The sequence below is a fragment of the Carcharhinus amblyrhynchos genome, chromosome 1 (assembly GCF_965287045.1).
Source record: "Carcharhinus amblyrhynchos chromosome 1, sCarAmb.v2.hapA, whole genome shotgun sequence".
Classification (NCBI taxonomy): Eukaryota; Metazoa; Chordata; class Chondrichthyes; order Carcharhiniformes; family Carcharhinidae; genus Carcharhinus; species Carcharhinus amblyrhynchos.
The window spans coordinates 109,861,088-109,880,478 of record NC_137324.1 but is presented as its reverse complement, the minus strand read 5'-3'; the positions used below and the strand labels follow the sequence as shown (position 1 = coordinate 109,880,478).

General features: G+C 40.8%; 1 protein-coding gene across 4 annotated transcripts in view; it reads left to right on the top strand.

The window, feature by feature from the left end:
- Window positions 1-19,391, top strand: part of ptpn13 (protein tyrosine phosphatase non-receptor type 13) — a 268,306-nt gene that overhangs the window by 40,159 nt on the left and 208,756 nt on the right. For all 4 annotated transcript variants that reach the window (XM_080191002.1, XM_080190993.1, XM_080190985.1 and 1 more), the window contains exon 2: window positions 14,837-14,956. In XM_080191002.1, the coding sequence (XP_080047128.1) occupies window positions 14,842-14,956 (115 nt within the window). In that variant the 5' untranslated portion in view covers window positions 14,837-14,841. The remainder of the gene's footprint in view (window positions 1-14,836; window positions 14,957-19,391) is intronic.

Sequence of the window (19,391 nt, the reverse complement as noted above, 5' to 3'; positions counted from 1 at the left end):
TATTAAGGGCAGAAGTCTGAGTAGTGTTGAGGAGCAGAAGGATCTTGGGGTCCGGGTCCACAGGACTCTTAAATCGGCCTCGCAGGTGGAGGAGGTGGTCAAGAAGGCGTATGGTGTACTGGCCTTCATTAATCGAGGGATTGAGTTTAGGAGTCGGGAGGTAATGCTGGAACTTTATAAGACCCTTGTCAGGCCTCATTTGGAGTATTGTGCGCAGTTCTGGTCGCCTCACTATAGGAAAGATGTAGAAGCTATTGAAAGGGTGCAGAGGAGATTTACAAGGATGTTGCCTGGACTGGGAGGCATGCCTTATGAAGTTAGGTTGAGGGAGCTGGGACTCTTTTCCCTGGAGAGACGAAGGTTGAGAGGCGACCTGATAGAAGTTTACAAAATGTTGAGAGGAATAGATAGGGTGGACTCTCAGAGGCTATTTCCCCGGTTTGAAATGGTCGCTACGAGAGGACACAGATTTAAGGTGCGGGGAGGGAGGTTCAGAAGTGATGTTAGGGGTAAGTTTTTCACTCAGAGGGTGGTGAGTGAATGGAATCGGCTGCCGTCAGTGGTGGTGGAGGCGAACTCGCTGGGGTCTTTTAAAAGACTTCTGGATGAGTATATGGGGTTTAATGAGATTGAGGGTTATAGATAGGTCTGTAGGTTGGTAGGTGATGTGGTCGGCGCAACTTGTGGGCCGAAGGGCCTGTTTGTGCTGTAGTGTTCTATGTTCTATGTTCTATGAAGGAGCTCACTGTTATTCTAGGTAAGCTTGTACCCTGAAATACAACTGAACCTCTCTAGTATTGATAAGACTTTGGGAATTGAGTTGGATGGGTCACCAACATACAATAGTAGGTTGTCCGCTTGATTCCTTCCCGACCAATCCCTACCACTCGTTTGCTGTTGCAAAAAGCTGCAGCAAGAGGTTCAATAGCAATGGCAAATAATGGGAGAGGGGGCATTCTTGCCTAGTGCCCTGGGACAAAGGGAAAAATGCTGAATGCACGTTGTTTGTCTGAATCAAGGCTAGAGGGGCGGAATACAGTATTTTGATCTAGGAGATGAGCTTTGGGCTGAACCCACCAAGAGCATAAAATAAATAGTCTCATTCCACCCGCTCAAATGCTTTTTCAGCGTCCAGTGTGATTTAACATCTCTGGTAGCTTGGAGGTGGCAGGCATGTATATATCATGTTAAATAGCTGCCAAATATTCAAGTACATTTGTCTATTTTTAATTGACCCAGTCTGATCAGGCAAGATGATAGTGGGCAGAATGTCCTCCAAGCGAATGGCCAGAACTTTAGAGATCATTTTGAGATCCACGTTCAGCAATGAGATCGGTCTATAAGGGCTGCAGATTTGTGGGTCCTTATTCTTTTTAACGATAAGCGAAATTGTCACTTGCCTCAAAGTCTGCGGGAGGAGACAGTTCTCGTATGACTCATTATCATGCGCAGTAGCAGGGGAGTCAACCTATCCATAAATTTTTTGTAGAATTCGATGGGGTACCTATCTGGTGTAGAGATGCCGGCACTGGAGTGGGGTAAACACTGTAAGAAGTCCAACAAGTTTATTTGATAATAAACCCACTGACTTTAAGGTTTGACCCTTTGTCAGGTGAGTGGAGATTCTGATCACAAACAGGACATATAAAGGCACATACAGTTTACAGAATACTGATTAGAATGCAAGTCTTTACTGCTAATCAATTCTTAAGTGAGTGGAGATAGCATTAAGCACAGGTTAAAGAGACGTGTATTGTCTCCAGACAGGACAGTAATTGAGATTTTGCAAGCCCAGGCAAGTCATGGGAGTTACAGATAGTGTGACATGATCCCAAGATCCCGGTTGAGGCCATCCTCATGTGCGGAACTTGGTTATCAGTTTCTGCTCAGCGACTCTGTGCTGTCGTATGTCATGAAGGCCGCCTTGGAGAACGTTTACCTGAAGATTAGAGGCTGAATGCCTGTGATCCTGAAGTGCTCGTCAACAGGAGGGGAGCAGTCTTGCCTGGTGATTGTCGAGTGGTGTTCATTCATCTGTGGTCGTAGCGTCTGCGTGGTCTCCCCAGTGTACCATTTGTGCAGCTTCTCGGTAGACAATGTTGGCCCAGTTGCAAGAGTATGTGCTGTGTACCTGGTGGATGGTGTTCTCAAGTGAGATGATGGCATCCGTGTTGATGATCTGGCATGTCTTGCAGAGGTTGCTGTGGGAGGGTTGTGTGGTGTTGTAGTCACTGTTCTCCTGAAGGTGAGGTAGTTTGCTGCATCTGTTTGAGGTTGTGCGGTTGTTTGAAGGCAAGAAGTGGGAGTGTGGGGATAGCCTTGGCGAGATGTTCGTCTTCATCAATGACATGTTGAAGACCCCGAAGAAGATGTTGTAGCTTCTCCGCTCCAGGGAAGTACTGGATGACGAAGGGTACTCTGTCCACCGTGTCCCGTGTTTGTCTTTGGAGATAATAGGGGTGTTTTAGGATGTTAGGTCAACGTTGGGTCAGTTTGAATGCTGATTTTTCTTGAACCCAATTTAGCACGACCCTGCTTTTTTCACGATAACATTTTATGGACTCCAACCATCGCGTTATAATGAGGCCGCAATGTATTAGACTTTTGGTGGAGAATTGGCACAGCTGATGAGCTAGTAGCTTGCTTGCCTTGGCCCCATGCCCAAAGTGTGTATACTTTAGATTTGAACAGCGTCACTTCTGCCTGACGTGAGGACGAGGTCTCACACTCCACCTGTAGTAATAAATGTTCTCATATACCTCTGGGATGGGCCCATAGTGTATGTGGCATCAACTTGGGTGATACACCTCCAGCAATTCCGATAACCACCTACCTCCCTTCTTCACTTCATGTGTTGAATAAGATATGATCCGGCCCCTTAAATAAGCCTTCGACGTCTCCCATAAGGTAGCCGTCAAGACTCCCGGAGCATCATTAGACTCTAAAAAATCATCAATCTGGATTAACAGAAATCTAATAAATTCATCATCGGAGAGCAGACAAGTATTAAATCGCCAAGGCGTACAGGGGCCCACCCTCCTCCCCACTACCAAGTCCATTGTCAAGGAAGCATGGTCTGAGATTATAAAGGTTTCATAGGAACATGAGCGCACAGTCGGGAGCAACTTATTATCTACAAAAAGTAATCTATACGTGAATACGTTCAGTGAAAATGAAGGTGGAAAAAAAAGAATATTCCCTACTAGGGGGGTGAAGAAACATCCATGGATCCGACACCACGTATTCCATGAGAAATGATTTAATAGTTTCTGCTGACTTGGATAATACAGCAGTTCTGGGGGAGGAGCATTCCAGGGCAGAATTCAACCAACAGTTGAAACCTCCATCCAGTTACAACTGATGTGACTTCAATTCTGGACGTAGCACAAAAAAACGACTAGAAAAGGTTTTTATAGGCCCAGTTTGAGGCATACATATTGGCTAACACCAGGGGCATCCTATATAATTTGCCCATGGCTATGACATATCAGCCACTTGAACCAAAAATGACATTGGCTACTACCAAGTGTAAGGACTTGTGGATGAGGATTCCGTGCCCCCGCCACGCCTTGGTGTGAAAAGTTGAGTGAAAGCATTGACACCCCCCCCACCAGTCCTCTACAGAGCCTAAAATAGTTCATTGGCCCGAGATGGGTCTCTTGGAAGAATGCAATTTGGGTACCCAGTTGTTGAAGATGTTGCAATATCTTACTGCGCTTAACCGAATGATTTAATCCCCCAACATTCCAGCTCATGAATTTGATCGCTCTGAGGTCAGAGCGTAAGGACCTCCTTGCCAGCATCCCACATTCCTAACAGTAGCCTGGTATTCCTCCTCACTGGCAAGTCAACCCTTCCCCTAACCATTGACATTGACAGACGTCACACCCCAGGGCCCCACCCTCCACCCTCCCCACCGGCTGTGGGGAGCCAACCAAGAGAAAGAGGGTGGGCTTGAAAGAGGCTAAACCACACCCACAGAGAAAAAAAGCTATAGCAAAGGCAGGAAAAACACCCACACGGACCAAACCCACAAACACAACGTACCCACCTCCCCCCCCCAGCACGTGCCCTCCTAAACAGGAAGCCTGTGCCTCCAATACTCATCGTGGCACCTTCACAGCACTCCGCATGAGACACGATCGCCATCTCCATTTCCATTGCAGTGCAGATGGAATTTAACCGTGAAAAAGTGTGAGATGTGTACACTTCAGAAGAAGTAATTTGAAAAGTATTCAATGAATGTGGGACACTAGGAAGTTCTGTGGAACAAAGGAATCTTGGCGTGTTTGTCCACAGATCTCTGGAAGTGGAAGGGCATGTTAATAGGGTAGTGAAAAAGGCATATGGGACATGTGCCTTTGTCATTTGAGGCAAAAGCAGGGCAGTTATGTTGGGGTTGTTTAGAACCCTGGTGTGGCCATAGCTAGGGTAGTATGTGCACTAAAGGGAGTGCAGAGGAGATTTACCAGGGTGTTGCTTAGGAGGAAAAGTTTAAGTATGAAGAGAGGTTGGGTAGGCTTGGGTTGTTTTCGTTGGACCAGAGAAGACTGACAGGTGACCTGATCGAGATGTACCTGATCAAAGTGGATAAGGAGTAGCTATTCCCCTTAATTGGAGAGTCAATCACCAAGGGGATGTAGGTTCAAGGTGAGGGGCAGGAGGTTTAGGGGGGTTGTGAGGTCTGGATTGCGCTGCCTGGGAGGATGATAGTGGTGGATTTCCTCGCATCCTTTAAAAAGTGCCTAGATGAGCACTTGGCACGTCATAACATTCAAGGATATGGGACGGGTTCCAGCAGATGGGATTAGGTGGGAGTTCAGGTGTTTCTAATGTATTGCTGTGAACTCTATGGGCTGAAGGGCCTCTTCTGCACTATATGATTCTCAGCCCAAGGGTTCCTCATGACTCTGAGGTGCACTCCTGGTTGACAAGAGAAGTGCAAATAAATATACAACTTGCCTTCAGAGTATCTATGGACCAGGAGGTTTTGCTTAACATTGCAGATTTGATAGTTATGATATGATCGAATACAGCTACTTTCTTGCTCAAAAACCTGATTAAAAATGAAGCAACTAATAGAGGCCTGGTTTTCCAGGTCCAATTTCCTCCATGTGGGGACAATTGAAATCAGAAGCAAACTATTTCACAAATATAGGAGAATATAGCTGCAGCAGGAGACTGGAGCACCAGGTTTAGATTTCCCTTTATAGTTAAGATCGTTTAGAGTAATGTAATGGACAAAAAAACTTACTTTTAATGCTGTGGTTACTATAAATTCCCTGTTGACTGGTTTTCATATTCTAAATCATAGAATTGGCTAAATCCAAGGCTATTTTATTAATTGTTGAATACAAAATGGTTGATTTTTAGTACTATTGGCTTAATCAAATAACAATTGTTTAGTTGTCCCACTCTTGGTACGACTTAGAATTCAAACATTGAACTTGGCTTGAGGACCTCTATGCACTTGTAGTATAGGGGAGCTCATTGCTAATTCATAACAATTAATATGATGTGCCTTACATAACTAATAAAGACAAAATTACTGTTACTTGTGCAGTTACTCAGAGTTTTTGGTTGAGAAAGTTATAATTTCAAGTGTGTATATAAATCAAAGTCTAATGCTGACTTCCATTGTTGACTTTGGCTCTTGTGTTCGCACTCTCGTCCCTTGAGTAAGAAGGTTGAGGGTTTAAGCAACACTCCAGGATTTGTGAGTATAATCTAAAGTGGTGCTTCATTTAAGGTACCAGCGAAGTGCTGTACTGCTGGGAATGTGTTCACTGGGAGGTAATGTTAAACTGAAACCTCTCTTGCCTGTTCCCATGGACAGCAAAGATCCTAAGGCACTACTGAAGATGAATAGGCAATTTAGCTAATTTCTTAGCTAATATTCTTTCCAAAAAATAGCCATGTGCTTCCTTTGTATTCATGTAACAAGTAACTATGTTTTTCTACATAACTTACTTTGTTACTCAGTATTGTTATTATTTGTGACATTTGTGGAAAACATAGAATGCTGCTACTTAAATCCAATTTACTCCCTGAGAATATTCGGTTTGGTTCATTGATTTTCTGGCTTCATACATGAGACATAAAATGAAATTCCAGAATCATTACTCTATCTTCACAGTTTGTATACATTACAGTAAATATTGTTTTATCTGGCATTTTACCAATCAGAATTTACTAACCAGAATTTCCGATGTTCGGCTAATCGCCACTTACCAACTGGAAGCAATTACCAAGTTATCTGGAACCCCTGTACCTATGTACTTGATTACTTTATGCTTTAATTTATGTTTGAATGTACTGTTGAAAATCCAAAGTAAAAATAATACAGCTCTTTACTTCCTGAGCACTTGTAAATTGATTTATGCTACAAATATGGCATTGTAGTATTGTATTGCATTTGTAAGTTAAACTCGCCATTGACTGGTATTTTTTGGCACCACCAGTTTCCCATACATGCCAGATAATAAAGATTTTAATGCACTTTGATATAAATGGAACAGAATAAGAATATTCCTCTTTAACTAGCTTCTATCTGAAGACAAGATTCTACTATCCCAAAATTAGCATTTACTTCATGCATTTTCTTTTCATACAGAAGCTTTATTGGAATGTGAAATATAGTGGCTGCTATTAAATTGACTACAACATTCAAAATGAACAATTACATTAGGAAGGTATGAGGAGCTAGCTTCTATCTAGTCAACTTAGAAATTAATCTTCTATCAGTTTCGTATCACTGAAATCGATATTCTTTGCCCTCTTTATAGCAGATGAAGATATTTGTCTTTGTTGGCCACATAGGTGCGCATTTTGAAACTTTGAGGCTCTATATTCAATCCTTAATTCAGTTGAGTTCCGTGTAAGCTGAGCGTCTGATGCTTACAGATCTTGGTGTTCTGATTTGGGATTTATCTACTAATGAAGGAACAGCGGTAACAAGAACTCTTTTTCCTAACCTGCAGGCTACAACATTCACTAGGAGAAACTACCATTTTCCTGCTTGCTCCTCATACCTTCTTAATGTAATTGTGTATGAAAAAGCTTCTGTATGAAAAGAAAATGCATGAAGTAAATGCTAATTTTGGGATAGTAGAATCTTGTCTTCAGATAGAAGCTAGTTAAAGAGGAATATTGTTATTCTATTCCATTTATATCAAAGTACATTAAAATCTTTATTATCTAGTATGTGTGGGAAACTGGTGGTGCCAGTCAAGTATATAGGTACAGGGGTTCCAGTGACGATCACGAGGGGTCACGGGCTCAGGGCGAGGTGTAACTCAGATATTAGAGGGACGTTTTTTACACTGAGGGTGGCGGGGGCCTGGAATGCACTGCCAAGCAATGTGGTGGAGGCAGACACGCTGGCATCGTTTTAAGACTTATCTGGATAGTCACATGAGCAGATTGGGAATGGAGAGCTACAAACGAATGGTCTAGTTGGACCAATGAGCGGCACAGGCTTGAAGGGCCGAAGGGCCTGTTTCCTGTGCTGTATGGTTCTTTGTTCTTTGCATGAAGTAAATGCTAATTTTGGGATTGTAGAATCTTGTCTTCAGTTTACCTGCCATTGATTTTGTCTTGGTGTATCCAGTATATTACTTTGGATGACTCTAGTGATCTTTTGCTGACAATCCCTGTTATAAATCCTTAGTTAATCTTGTAACTCTGATCTCTCAATCCTGGTATCATCATAGTAAGTCTGTTCTGTTCTTCAGCGGTATTATAACCTTTCTTAAAGAAAAGAGCCAAAAGTGACTTTGTTTTCAAATTGCAGAACAAGTAATCATGATTGCTTAGTTTTTCTATTCATTTCCACCTGACAAACCTCAATTAGGTTGCTAGATCTTCAAGAGCTGCTGAAGGCTTCAGGGCAAGCCCAGCACCTATCCCATTTATCGTCAGTGATGGGATATTTCAATTGTCATAAATAAGAACATGGGAGCAATTCATCTCCTGATGTACAATATGATCATGGCCGACCTTCTGCCTCAGATCTACTTCTCAGCTTATAGCCATTGATACCGTTTATGTTTCATCATCTGAAATTTCCTCATCTTTTCAAAAGATAAAACCTGGATTTGCAGATCTGCATGATTCAATAACAATTGGTATAGTAAAAGTAGATGCACTCTTCTACTGAGAGGTACGATGGCTGAGAAAGAGTGAGGCTTAATTTCTTACTTGATGGTGTTGTTGTTGACAGTGCAGAAAACTGCAACAAGTTGAAGATTGTTTTTTTGATTTGATTTATTATTGTTACGTATTAGTGTACAGTGAAAAGTATTGTTTCTTGCGAGCTATACAGACAAGGCATATCTTTCATAGCGAAGCAAAGGAGATGGTGTGGAATGTGGTGTTGTAGTCACAGCTAGGCTGTAGAAGAAGATCACATTAAAATAAGGTAGGTAAATTCAAAATTCTGATGGCAGCAGGGAGTTGTTCTTGAGTCAGTTGGTATGAGTCCTCAGACTTTTGTATCTTTTTCCCAATGGAAAAAGATGGAAGAATGCTGGACATACTTTTGGCTCTTTTCTGTTAGAAGGGTTATAATAGCACTGAAGAATGAAACAGACTTACTATGGTGATAGCTGCACTCCAAGCGGATAGTAGAGGGGTGGGTCTATAATCAAAAATTCAATTTAATAGTTCCATTTGCTTTTTGTACATCATTTGATAAGCAAAAAAAGTTAGATATGTGCAAGCAGAAAGTCATAAAGTATGGCAACATAATTCATTTGATGTGTTATTTGTATTTCAAGAGCAGTCCCCAGGTCTCAATCCAGTTGTCCCTTGAGCCCTGCTGCTCAGAGATGGGTTTTGGCTGATAGTAGTCACCAACGGATAGGCCGCATTTTTTTTGGTCCTTCGGATCAGGCACCATCAGGGACTTGACCAATGATAACAGAAAGCAGAGCCTGTCCTGCTTTTGAAGGTAGCTGGGAGTGTGTGCATGCATGCACATGTACACATGTCAGTCAATTTGGGTGGTGGGAAGGGGAGCTGGGGTGGTGGAGGTGGTCTGGAAGAAGACAGGAAAAGAGTGAAGAAGAGTATGTGGGTCCAGGAGTTTGGGCCTAACACAGTGGTGTTAGACAAGTTTTTTAATCAGTAAGGAAATGAAGTTGAGATTATGACATCAGATCAGTAATGATTTCATTGATTGGCAGAGCTGACTCAATGAGCCAAATGGCCTATTTCTGCTTCTGTATCTTTTGGGGAGCCAACTTGAAGCAGAGTGGGCTTGAGGGAAACCTAGAAAACCTGAGAGAGGAACTGAAAGTTGGTGACACTGTTCTATGGGTCATAAGGGCAAAAGTACCCTTTGGAGGCATAGCCGAAAATCTGAAATTGTGTTTGGAAGGTGAAGTTTGAGATCCAAATGAAACGAGCCTCAGAAGGTGAGATTGAAACCCTGGAGATGTATCCTTGTTGAAGACATCCTGAGTGGGAGCAACTTTTAAAGAGAATTCCCAGGTGAGATCTTCAAATGTTGGGATTGGAAACCCTCATGAGAATGACAACGTTTTAGTGAGACTGATAGGCTCACAACGTGTCAAACATTGGATGGATTGTTGAGAATTCCATGGAATCTGTTTCGACTCTGTTATTTACATGTATTTCATTCTCTGAATATTAGAGTACAAGAAAGATGTTATAAATTTATTTTATCTTGCTGAATTTGTATATGTCTGTGAAGGTATTGCTGGGAGAAAATGAATAGAGTGAATTTGATTCATTTTTTGTGTTTGTATTAAGATCTTTCCGAACTTACTATGATTTGTTTATGTTAAAAGTTCATTAGCAGACTCCTGTGAATTTGTTCAGTAGCTTTTCTCCATGGTTTCTTAAAAGAATAGAATTTAGGATCTATCAAGTCAGGTTTTATGCTGAGTTTTGACTTATTTGGAAGTACCATCAGCTGTGATTGTAACATGTACCACATGGCATAAGAACAGAATTTACAGATTCAATTACAGGCCAATACCTCTTCCTTTTGGGTTGACTTGACTGTGATGTTTCACCTATTATAATAACTGAGGAAAGTTTTACAGTGAACACAAGACATTGAACTATCTAAAAGTTTATAATCCTCTAACAAATCAACGGTGCCATACATTAATATGATGCCATCATTGCCATCATCAGAACGTTTCCATTGGGACTTTATTGCCTTCCAGGAATAAATAATGAAATGATTTTCCTAACTTTTGGAAGTATTTGGCATTAAAACTGTGAACTGATGATGTGCAGCTTACCTGTATTTTCATGTTTTAATCAATGTAGGAAATAATAGAGATTTTTTTTGTAGTACCATTTGGTTTTTGTTGGGGAATTTTCAGTTTTACAAGGTGTCTCCCTACATTAGGCAATGTTTTGCTACTGGAGTCTAATCACTCGGCTTAATTACATTGAGTGATTAATTGCTAAGAAAGAAGCAAGCAATCAACTGCACCAGCTGTGGAAAGTAAAGTTTCATACATGCTTGCTTTAATATGCATGTTCTGTTCAGCATTCTCAAAATAATACAGTAAATATGAAGTACATTCAAAAGGGAATTGAATCACTTTTGTCTTTGGTGATTAGTACAGAAAGGTGGAGCCAGATTTCATACTCTGTTTTGAGTGAATGTGCCAGATGGTCATATCCACAGACTGCAGTTTGAACTGGAATTTACTGTACTTAGAAAGCCATTGTAGTGCAGCACCCTGTACAGGGAATCTGGAATCTCTGTACAGGGCAAGTAATTGTAGTCGAGATTCACTGGGCGTGCGAATCTGTCGTAGGAAACCCAATGGCAGGCTGGATCATGCATTGGGTCTAAAACTTAAAAACATCCTATCTGCCACGATCAGGTTCCCACCATGTTATAAGAACATAACATAAGAAATAGGAGCAGGAGTAGGCCATCTAGCCCTTCGAGCCTGCCCCGCCATTCAATAAGATCATGGCTGATCTGTCGCTGCTCAGTTCCACTTTCCCGCCCTCTCCCCATAACCCTTAATCCCCTCTCTTATCAAAAACCCATCAACCCGCGTCTTAAAAATATTTAGCGAGGCAGCCTCCACCACTTCAACGGGCAGAGAATTCCAGAGATTCACCGCCCTTTGAGTGAAGAAGTTCCTCCTCAACTCCGTTCTAAACCACCCCCCTTTTATCTTGAGGCTGTGCCCCCTAGTCCTACTGTCTTTTTTGAGCTGGTGGATTCGGGATCTGTCTCCTTGGAAGTTGGGTGGGCTTGGGCCAGGGGAAACGGTCTTGACTTCGGGAATCCTACCCCCGTAATGGGGTCTAGAGGCTACACTTGCCCTTGTTGCCCTGGGAATGGCGCTGTTCAGTTTCTGGATGCTAGATTCTGACACCATTCCGTGGTAAGACCTTTGAAGTGTCCTGGTCATTTTGACATCAATTTGGACACCTGGCAGCCTTCAAAATCACTGCCATTCCACAATATGGATTGGCCCAGATGCTAAAAGCCCTCTTTTAAGTGCTTTTATAGAAAGGACCTGTCAGGATTACCTGGGAGTTCCCATTGCTTTCTCTCATTGCCCACAGCTGCAGTGAAAAATCTTTGAAGTGCTTTGATGGCTACTTTCACTTGGGAGAAACTTTTGCATCCAATATCTGCTGCCTTTGAAGTGGTTTGATTGACAGATATCAATTATTTGCTAGTAAAGAGTCTTGTTTATTTTTGTGTCCTTTCATGCTTGAATGCATCTCGAGTGCTTTGTAACCATTGTGGATAGAAAAGAGAAAGTTAAACCTCATAAAATATGCAACCTATCAGTCAAAGACTGAATATTTATAAACATTGTGGTGGGGGGAACAGAGTTGAATATTTTAAAAAATGGCACCCCAATCTCTGTAAAAGGTGGGCTGGCCAGTATGTTTCTGGTAATGCACAAATTTAAATGTTCAAGGTGGGTGAATCCCACCTGATGGGCACTAATGCCGCTGGTGGGAGCACTTGGCACTTTGTGCGCAAATGAGTGAATTACACCCAATATTTCTAACCAATCAGATTAAAGAATTGTTAGTAAGTTACTCAGAGTCTGAACCAAGAAGTATCAGTTGGGATACTTCATTCAATGTCAAATGTCTTATAAATGGAAACAGAAGTTGAGAGAGGTAAAAGAGGCATAAATGAAATGTAAAAACAAAACGACTTTTTTTAAAATCAACAATAATTAGAAAATTAATTTGTAAAATTTAACTTTCGGTAATGGAATTTGTTCAGCAGTAAGTAGGACTACAGATCTCTCTAAGGCAGAAACTCTGAGTGCAAGTCTGGCTGCAGGAGTTGATGGCTAAGAAAGGTACATTCATAATGCGGCCAAACAAATTGTAAAATTATTCCAACATGTTGTTCGTCCATTGTTATCGATGAGAACCTTGACACCATTAGTCATTTTGAGGCTGGTTGTGGTGTGTCCAAAGATGACTGATCAGGCCAATTTGGCCTGGAATGTCCTGGCACATATTGGACAGACTTGTATAGACACTGTAGTTGTTGCGCTGGTAGCTGTGGACTGGTGCAGCTCATGCTCAAGTTGTGCTTCAGAAATACACCTTGCTTCGCAAGTTTGACAGCCTTTGTGGATGAGGCAGCACCAGGTAGGGCGGTTCTGTGCCAGCGTTTCCCAGGTGCTCATGTCTACGTCAAGCGACTTCAGGGAGGCCTTGAGTGCGTCTTTGAAACATTTCTTCTGCCCTCCATGTGAGTGTCTTCCAGCAGAGAGTTCCCCAGAAAGGGAACTTCCAACATATGCCAGTAGTGGGTTGTAAGAAGAGGAAAGATTGCTAGTTAGTCATCTAATGGAAAGAAAATGGAACCTCTGTCATCACCAACCATAGCTACATCGTGCATGTAAAAGTGTATGTTGCCACAGCAGCTCTGATTCCAATTAGCTTAGCTGATTGATCAGATGGGTGCCAACAGCACAGGGTTCAATCCCTGTTAAGGCTGGGGTGAATTCAGGATCTGACTCCTTGCCCTATCACTGGCGGAACTCGTGGTGCTGTGTGTCAAACCTGCCTTTGAGCAGAGAAGTAGGAGATAACATATAATTTAAAAAATACTTTCACTGACAGTAGGTATGCATTCGCAATTCATAACACATTACGAAGCATTTACTAATAGAAACAGACCATTTTTCCATCAGGTCCAGACAGATGGGATTCACAGAGGAACCACTTCTATTCTTCTTCATCTAACCCTATCTACATATCCTTCACTTTTTCTCTTGTACGTACTTAAGTTCCACTTAAGTGCATCTGTGATATATTTCAATTACTCCTCATCGTAATCAGTTCTGCATTCTGATTGTTGTATATTTCTGGTGATTCTTTTGTAACTCCTTCAATGTCTTTTTTATGATGTAGAGACCAGAGCTTTTCAGGGGGCTCTAACCAGCGTCCTACACAAATTTAATAGCTGCTCTGTATGTGAAATCTATACACTGAAAAACACAATTGAGTGCTTTTTACGGTCTTACTAAGAAGTTGCAATATAGGTTATTGATTTGTCCACTTGCACCTCCAGATCCCTCCATTCTGCCACTGCATTTGAACACACGTTTTCCCCGTTCGTGTAGTCTCCTTGATTCATTTGCTAATTACTTTGTCAATTCTCCAAGTTTTTAGCATCTTCCTGGATTGTGTCATGTCTGTTATTAATGATATGCCGCAAGTTAATGTTATCCTCAGATTTTGCGATTATACTCCTGATTCCAGAGTACAAATCCTTTATGTAAATTATGAACAATGTTGGTGGTCCCAGCACTGATGGCTGTGAAACACCATTTGCTGCTATTAGGCAATCAGTGTCCCACCTTAAGCCTGAAATCTGTTTCCTGTTTTGTTGCCAACTTTCTATCCAATCTCCTACTTCCCTTGATTCTAGGTGTTACTGATGAGTCTACTGTGAAAGCCATTTTAGAAATCCAAATACATTATGTCTACTGCATTCCTCTTATCTGCTCTTCCTGTTGACTTTTCAAAGCTTTGAATGAGGTTGATCAAACATGAATTCCTCTTTTGCCATCCTTGATGACTGCTTTGCATTATATTTTCAGTTTCTGTATCATAGAATCTTTACAGTAGAGAAGGAGGCCATTTGGTCCATCGAAGCTGCACTGACCGCAATCCCACCCACGCTCTATTCCCATAACCCCATGCATTTACTCTGTTAATCCCCCTCACGCTAGGGATAATTTAACATGGTCAATCAACCTAACACGCACGTGTTTGGACTGTGGGAGGAAACCAGAGCACCAGAAAGAAATCCACGGGGTACAAATTCCACACAGACAGTGACCCAAGGCTGGAATTGAACCTGGGTCCCTGGTGCTGTGAGGCAGCAGTATTAGCTACTGTGCCACCGTGCCATCCTTGCATATGTCTTTCTCAATCCCATCTTTGATTAAGGTTTAAATCCTTTATAGTACCAATATTGAACAAGTGTTTTCTGATGTGGTCTGTAGGTAAATCAGATGTATTTAAATATCAGTTGTCTCAGTAAGGTAATGGTATGGGGCATCCTTATGAGTGCTGATAATCTCATGATTATTGTACTGCAAAATCTGGCTCTTGGGTTATGGGAGGAGAGTGTGCTGTTCAAACCAGATACTTAAAAAGAACTCTGCTGATCTTGAGCTGGGTGGATTATATGGTCTTTTCTAGTTCCTGTATTCTAAAACGTATGTGTTCAACAAACAGTCTTTAATATTTTTCCCAATGTTGTTCTGTTGTTTTGATTTACACCATACAACAGTAGACACATCTCACTCTAATTCTTAATTGCTTTTCTTTTGACTATCAGATAAAATGCATGTCTCACTGGCTGAGGCCCTGGAGGTTCGGGGAGGACCACTAGAGGAAGAAGAGATTTGGGCTGTCTTAAGTCGAAGTGCAGAATGCCTACAGGATCTGTTTCACAAAGGTATGAGACCATTTAATTTTAACGTGTCAATTGAAATGGATTATATAGCATGTACAGCATGGAAACAAGCTGTTCAGTTTGACTACTTCTTGAACTTCCTCCGACCCCTCTTCACCTAACTCCTTATGTTCCTTTTTCCTTCATATATTTTTCTTTTGTTTTAATGCCTCTGTGCTATTCACCGCAATTACTCCATGATATGTTTTCTACCACTCTTGGTTTAAAGAATCGCCTATACTCCCTGTTGTATTTATTAGTGGCTATCTTTATAGGTCCAAGTTTTTGTCTCCCTACAAACGGAAATACCTCTTCCATGTTTACCCTCTGTTTCACCATCTTAAAGGCCTTGATCAGGTCTTTTCTTCAACCTTTCCTTTAAAAACTGTTTATTTTGTGCAGAAATATGTATTAATAATTTAAGGACAACATAAATACCAGAATTCAGTGCCATGTGGTAATAATTCAGTGTTTTGATAGACAAGTTGAGCAATAACAATTTGTAAATTGGATTTGCTGCAGTAGTTATTCAGATTGGTTTAAAGAATGGTTTTTCGCTACAACAACACTCATTTGTTGTGGAGTTGTATTGGAAAATGGATCTGCATATTTCCTGTGAAAGAAAACACTTCACAGGGTAAAGAGAGGAAGAAGGATACTATGGCAAATTACTATTTTGCTTTCCTACTTTTATACACTTGAAGCAGTTTTCTGAGTGTTACACGAGCCATAGTGTCTTGTGTGTATATTAAAAAAAGAATTTAAACAAATTGTTAAACTCTGCTTTTTACAGTTCCTCTTGATTCATACAAAAAAAAGAGACATGGCTACAGATCTGTGAAAACTGCTTGAAGAGTTGGCAATGGATATGTTAATTCACTGCTGTAAATTCACTTCTGGTGACAGCTAGTGTTTCTCATACTGTGGTCTCAGATTTCAGAAAACTTGGCATAAACAAGGCACTCCATGATACAAAAGCTTATGGAGAACACAATAATATATTTTCACTTTGAAAACAGGCCAGTCTGTTAATATTCCTGGCTTGAATGGGAGCTGAATCATCTGTTTTTAAAAAATTCCTTATTTATGAGAATTAAGAAGGTACTCTACATGTTTTAATATTCTAGTTTTCATTTCACTGATTTTTTTTAAGTGCATGTCACATTGAGGGATTGTGTTGTAGGATAATTATCTAGAACATGATCATTAAGGAATTTAAAGAAGACCAGTTTTTGCCTTAAATTTTAGTTCAGTTTATGATAAACAATTTAAATCTAAAATTGTGCCAGCATCAATAACACCCTCAGTAGAGATGAACTCCATGTGGTGCTAATTTTGGCGTAAAGCAGTATTGATTGACAGCTACTTGAATCAGTACTTCTTACTTCGTTCTTCTCCATTGCTGCTGCTGCTTCATTCACTTCCAGTGCCTAGAGGTGCATGAAACAAACAAAGCACCTGCTTACATCTGTTTCCATAGCTAGATTTTCTTGGATCAGGTGGCTGTTCTGTTGCCAGAGGTTATAGTTTGAGTGCCACTTCACATCAATCATAGTTAATCAAGACACTGTCCAGCTCTTATCACCCACCAGAGGTACATTTAGAATTATTGGAGATCAGACGATTGACAGAAGATGCACAATGCAGCCTTGTCAAAGTCCTGACCCATGGACCTACGTGGGAATTAACTAGAAAGTTTCAACATTTGATGGGCAATTTCCCCTGCTCTCCGGAATCTTCTACAAGTGTCTCTGGCTCTGCATTAGAGTTGCTAACTTTGGATAGTTGTACCATACTTATCTGGGCCATGACATGATGAATGCACCTTCCACGGCCACTACATCCTAGAATGGGACTTGAACCAGGACCTTCTGATTCAAAAGCAAGAACACTAACCACTGCATCTCAAGACTTCCCCATCTCAGTGTTTACTCAGTTGCAATTCCATATCGTCATACATTGCAATTATCCATAATTGTGCAAGTTGTAATATCTCAGCCAGTTGGTGTGGTTAATACTGGAGCCAATCTTTACTCAGTTTAATGTTTACTTACAGGGTAAAGTGTTACAAGCATATATCTCCTTACTCAACCACACCATAGTTTCACTAAGTGTTTCTTTATATCTGCTCAAGTGAAAACCCAATTAATGCTGTTCCTCTGTATATAATTAAACAAATCAAGTGATACTGGGAAGTTCAAAAATATAAATATATCCTTTATAATGCTGTGAAGAGTGGGTGAAATGTTCTGGTTTCTGGATCGTTGAAAACCAGATGTATGATAGAAGATGCACAATGGGACTCTGTCAAAGTCATTACCTATGGACTTATGTTGGAATTGTCTGGGAAGTTTCAACATCCAATGGACAGATGGTATGCAATTGATTTAAATAGCTTTAACCCTAAAATATCCAAAACTTCCCTGCAAGCTTTGCTCCTCCCATAAGCACATTGTCTCTGTCAATCAACCTAATCAAAGCTGTACTCCAACCCTGAGGGAAATTTAAATAATCACAAATGCATTGATTCTGGTTTTTTTAAAGAAAACACATCTGTAACTAAAATCAGCCATTATCCTGCATTCTCAACATTTAAGCTACCTCCTGTTCAGACAAATCAGCACCTTGTAAAATTGTGCTGAATTTTAAACATAGCCCTTACAGGAAACATGAAATAGATGTACTTCTTAAAGGCACAGTATCATCACAAGATTGAAACACATACTCTGGCCTTGATGAGTCTAGAGTAGAAGAATTCCACAATGTCATGATTGCTACACTTCTCCAACCACCTTCATTGCCTATCTCCTAACAAACTCTCCATGATCACCCACATTTTCAACTTACATGAGTGATCTTTGATCAGCACAATTCCTTCCCCACACTGACCCCACCTCCATGATTTCATTGCTCCACACAAATTCTTATCAACTCACCCCACCTCCACTTCCCTGGGAGAAAGCAAGAGAAAGAAAACATTACTTGAGATAAAACTTATATGCTTATCATGGCATGGAGCATGGATAAGAGACAAAACATGGTACTGTTGAACAGCAGGCCATTGAGAATTAATTAAAATGGACTGGTGACCTCTGGAAGAAGAGGTAAGAAGCCTAAGAATGTGGAAAACTGTTGGAAAATTAAGTCATCTGCACCTATGCCAGTCAGAAATATAATTTTAACCAATGGTCATACACATATTAGACTTAATTATGTACAGCTCTATGCTTTTAAATGCGTTTAAGTTAGTGATTTGTAGTTGAACAATGTTCTTAACCCCATGAATTGTAACTGGACAATGGATTTGAATGATTTACTAAACCTAAGCATTGAATTGTAACACATTTATTATAACTTCTATCACCTGATAGAACTATTTTAAGTCTGTGAATGCTTGATTTTATTGATTTTTAAAGAATAGATAGAATAGCTTAATGTAGTACATCCTCCTACACTTCCATAAGTGACTTTCATGATAGATTCTATTGCCTGTGCGTTAAGTTGGACATTTTGAAGAGACATATGACTTCACATGTAATTTAAGCTGTGGCTTAATTTGTACATAGCTTGCCGTTCCAATAAATAATTTGACTGATATCAGAGACTTGTTCATGGGAACAATTTAGATCAGAGTACTGTGGTTTGATGGCAATTACTAAGCACAACAAATTGGGATTAGTTGTATAATATTCTCTTGTATTAGTAGTTTGAATGGGAACATGTGACTCAGCCCACATCTCACCACATTTGCTGCAGATATTAACTATCAAAGTCATATTTTGAATTAATTCCTTTGAATTTGATGGAGTTGATGACTTTTGTGTATCCCTATAAATTCTTATGACTTCAGTACAATTTTTGGCCCAATAATTGCACTGATACAAGAAAAGAATGACAGGAGGATTTTTGGATGGATTTAACCCGTTAAACAAGCCCTGTTTTAAAATCTTGCAACTTGTTTACTGCCCAATAAGCAAACAGCTAAACAGGCTGATGGCCACCTGGCCAGAGAGCACCCAGGGAGCATTTCATACCCCAACATTATGGGGTAATGAGGGAGTCAGATATTGCTGGGCATGGGGTGGTGATTATAGGTTCCAGTCTCAGCAAATTGCAGGTGTGGGGAGGTTCAGCCAATTGTGGAGCGAGCGGCTTCAGTCAGTTGCAAGTAGTGGGAGGCTACACAGGGAAGTTTGGGATTAGGTGACGCACTCCTGCCTCTCTGGGCACATGGGCAGTGCCAGAAAGGCACTTACTTGATGGATGCAGTCTTTTCAAGCCTCCCTTCAGCTTACTGGTTTCTGGGTCCTGGCCTGTAGTAGTTCAAAAAAAAACCTAATTAAAATTAATTCAGGCAGCCTGTTAAAATATTTTCTGAGACTGATTGGCTTCTTAAGAACAAGTTGATTGACCACTCCTGATCTGCTAATGTCAGAAA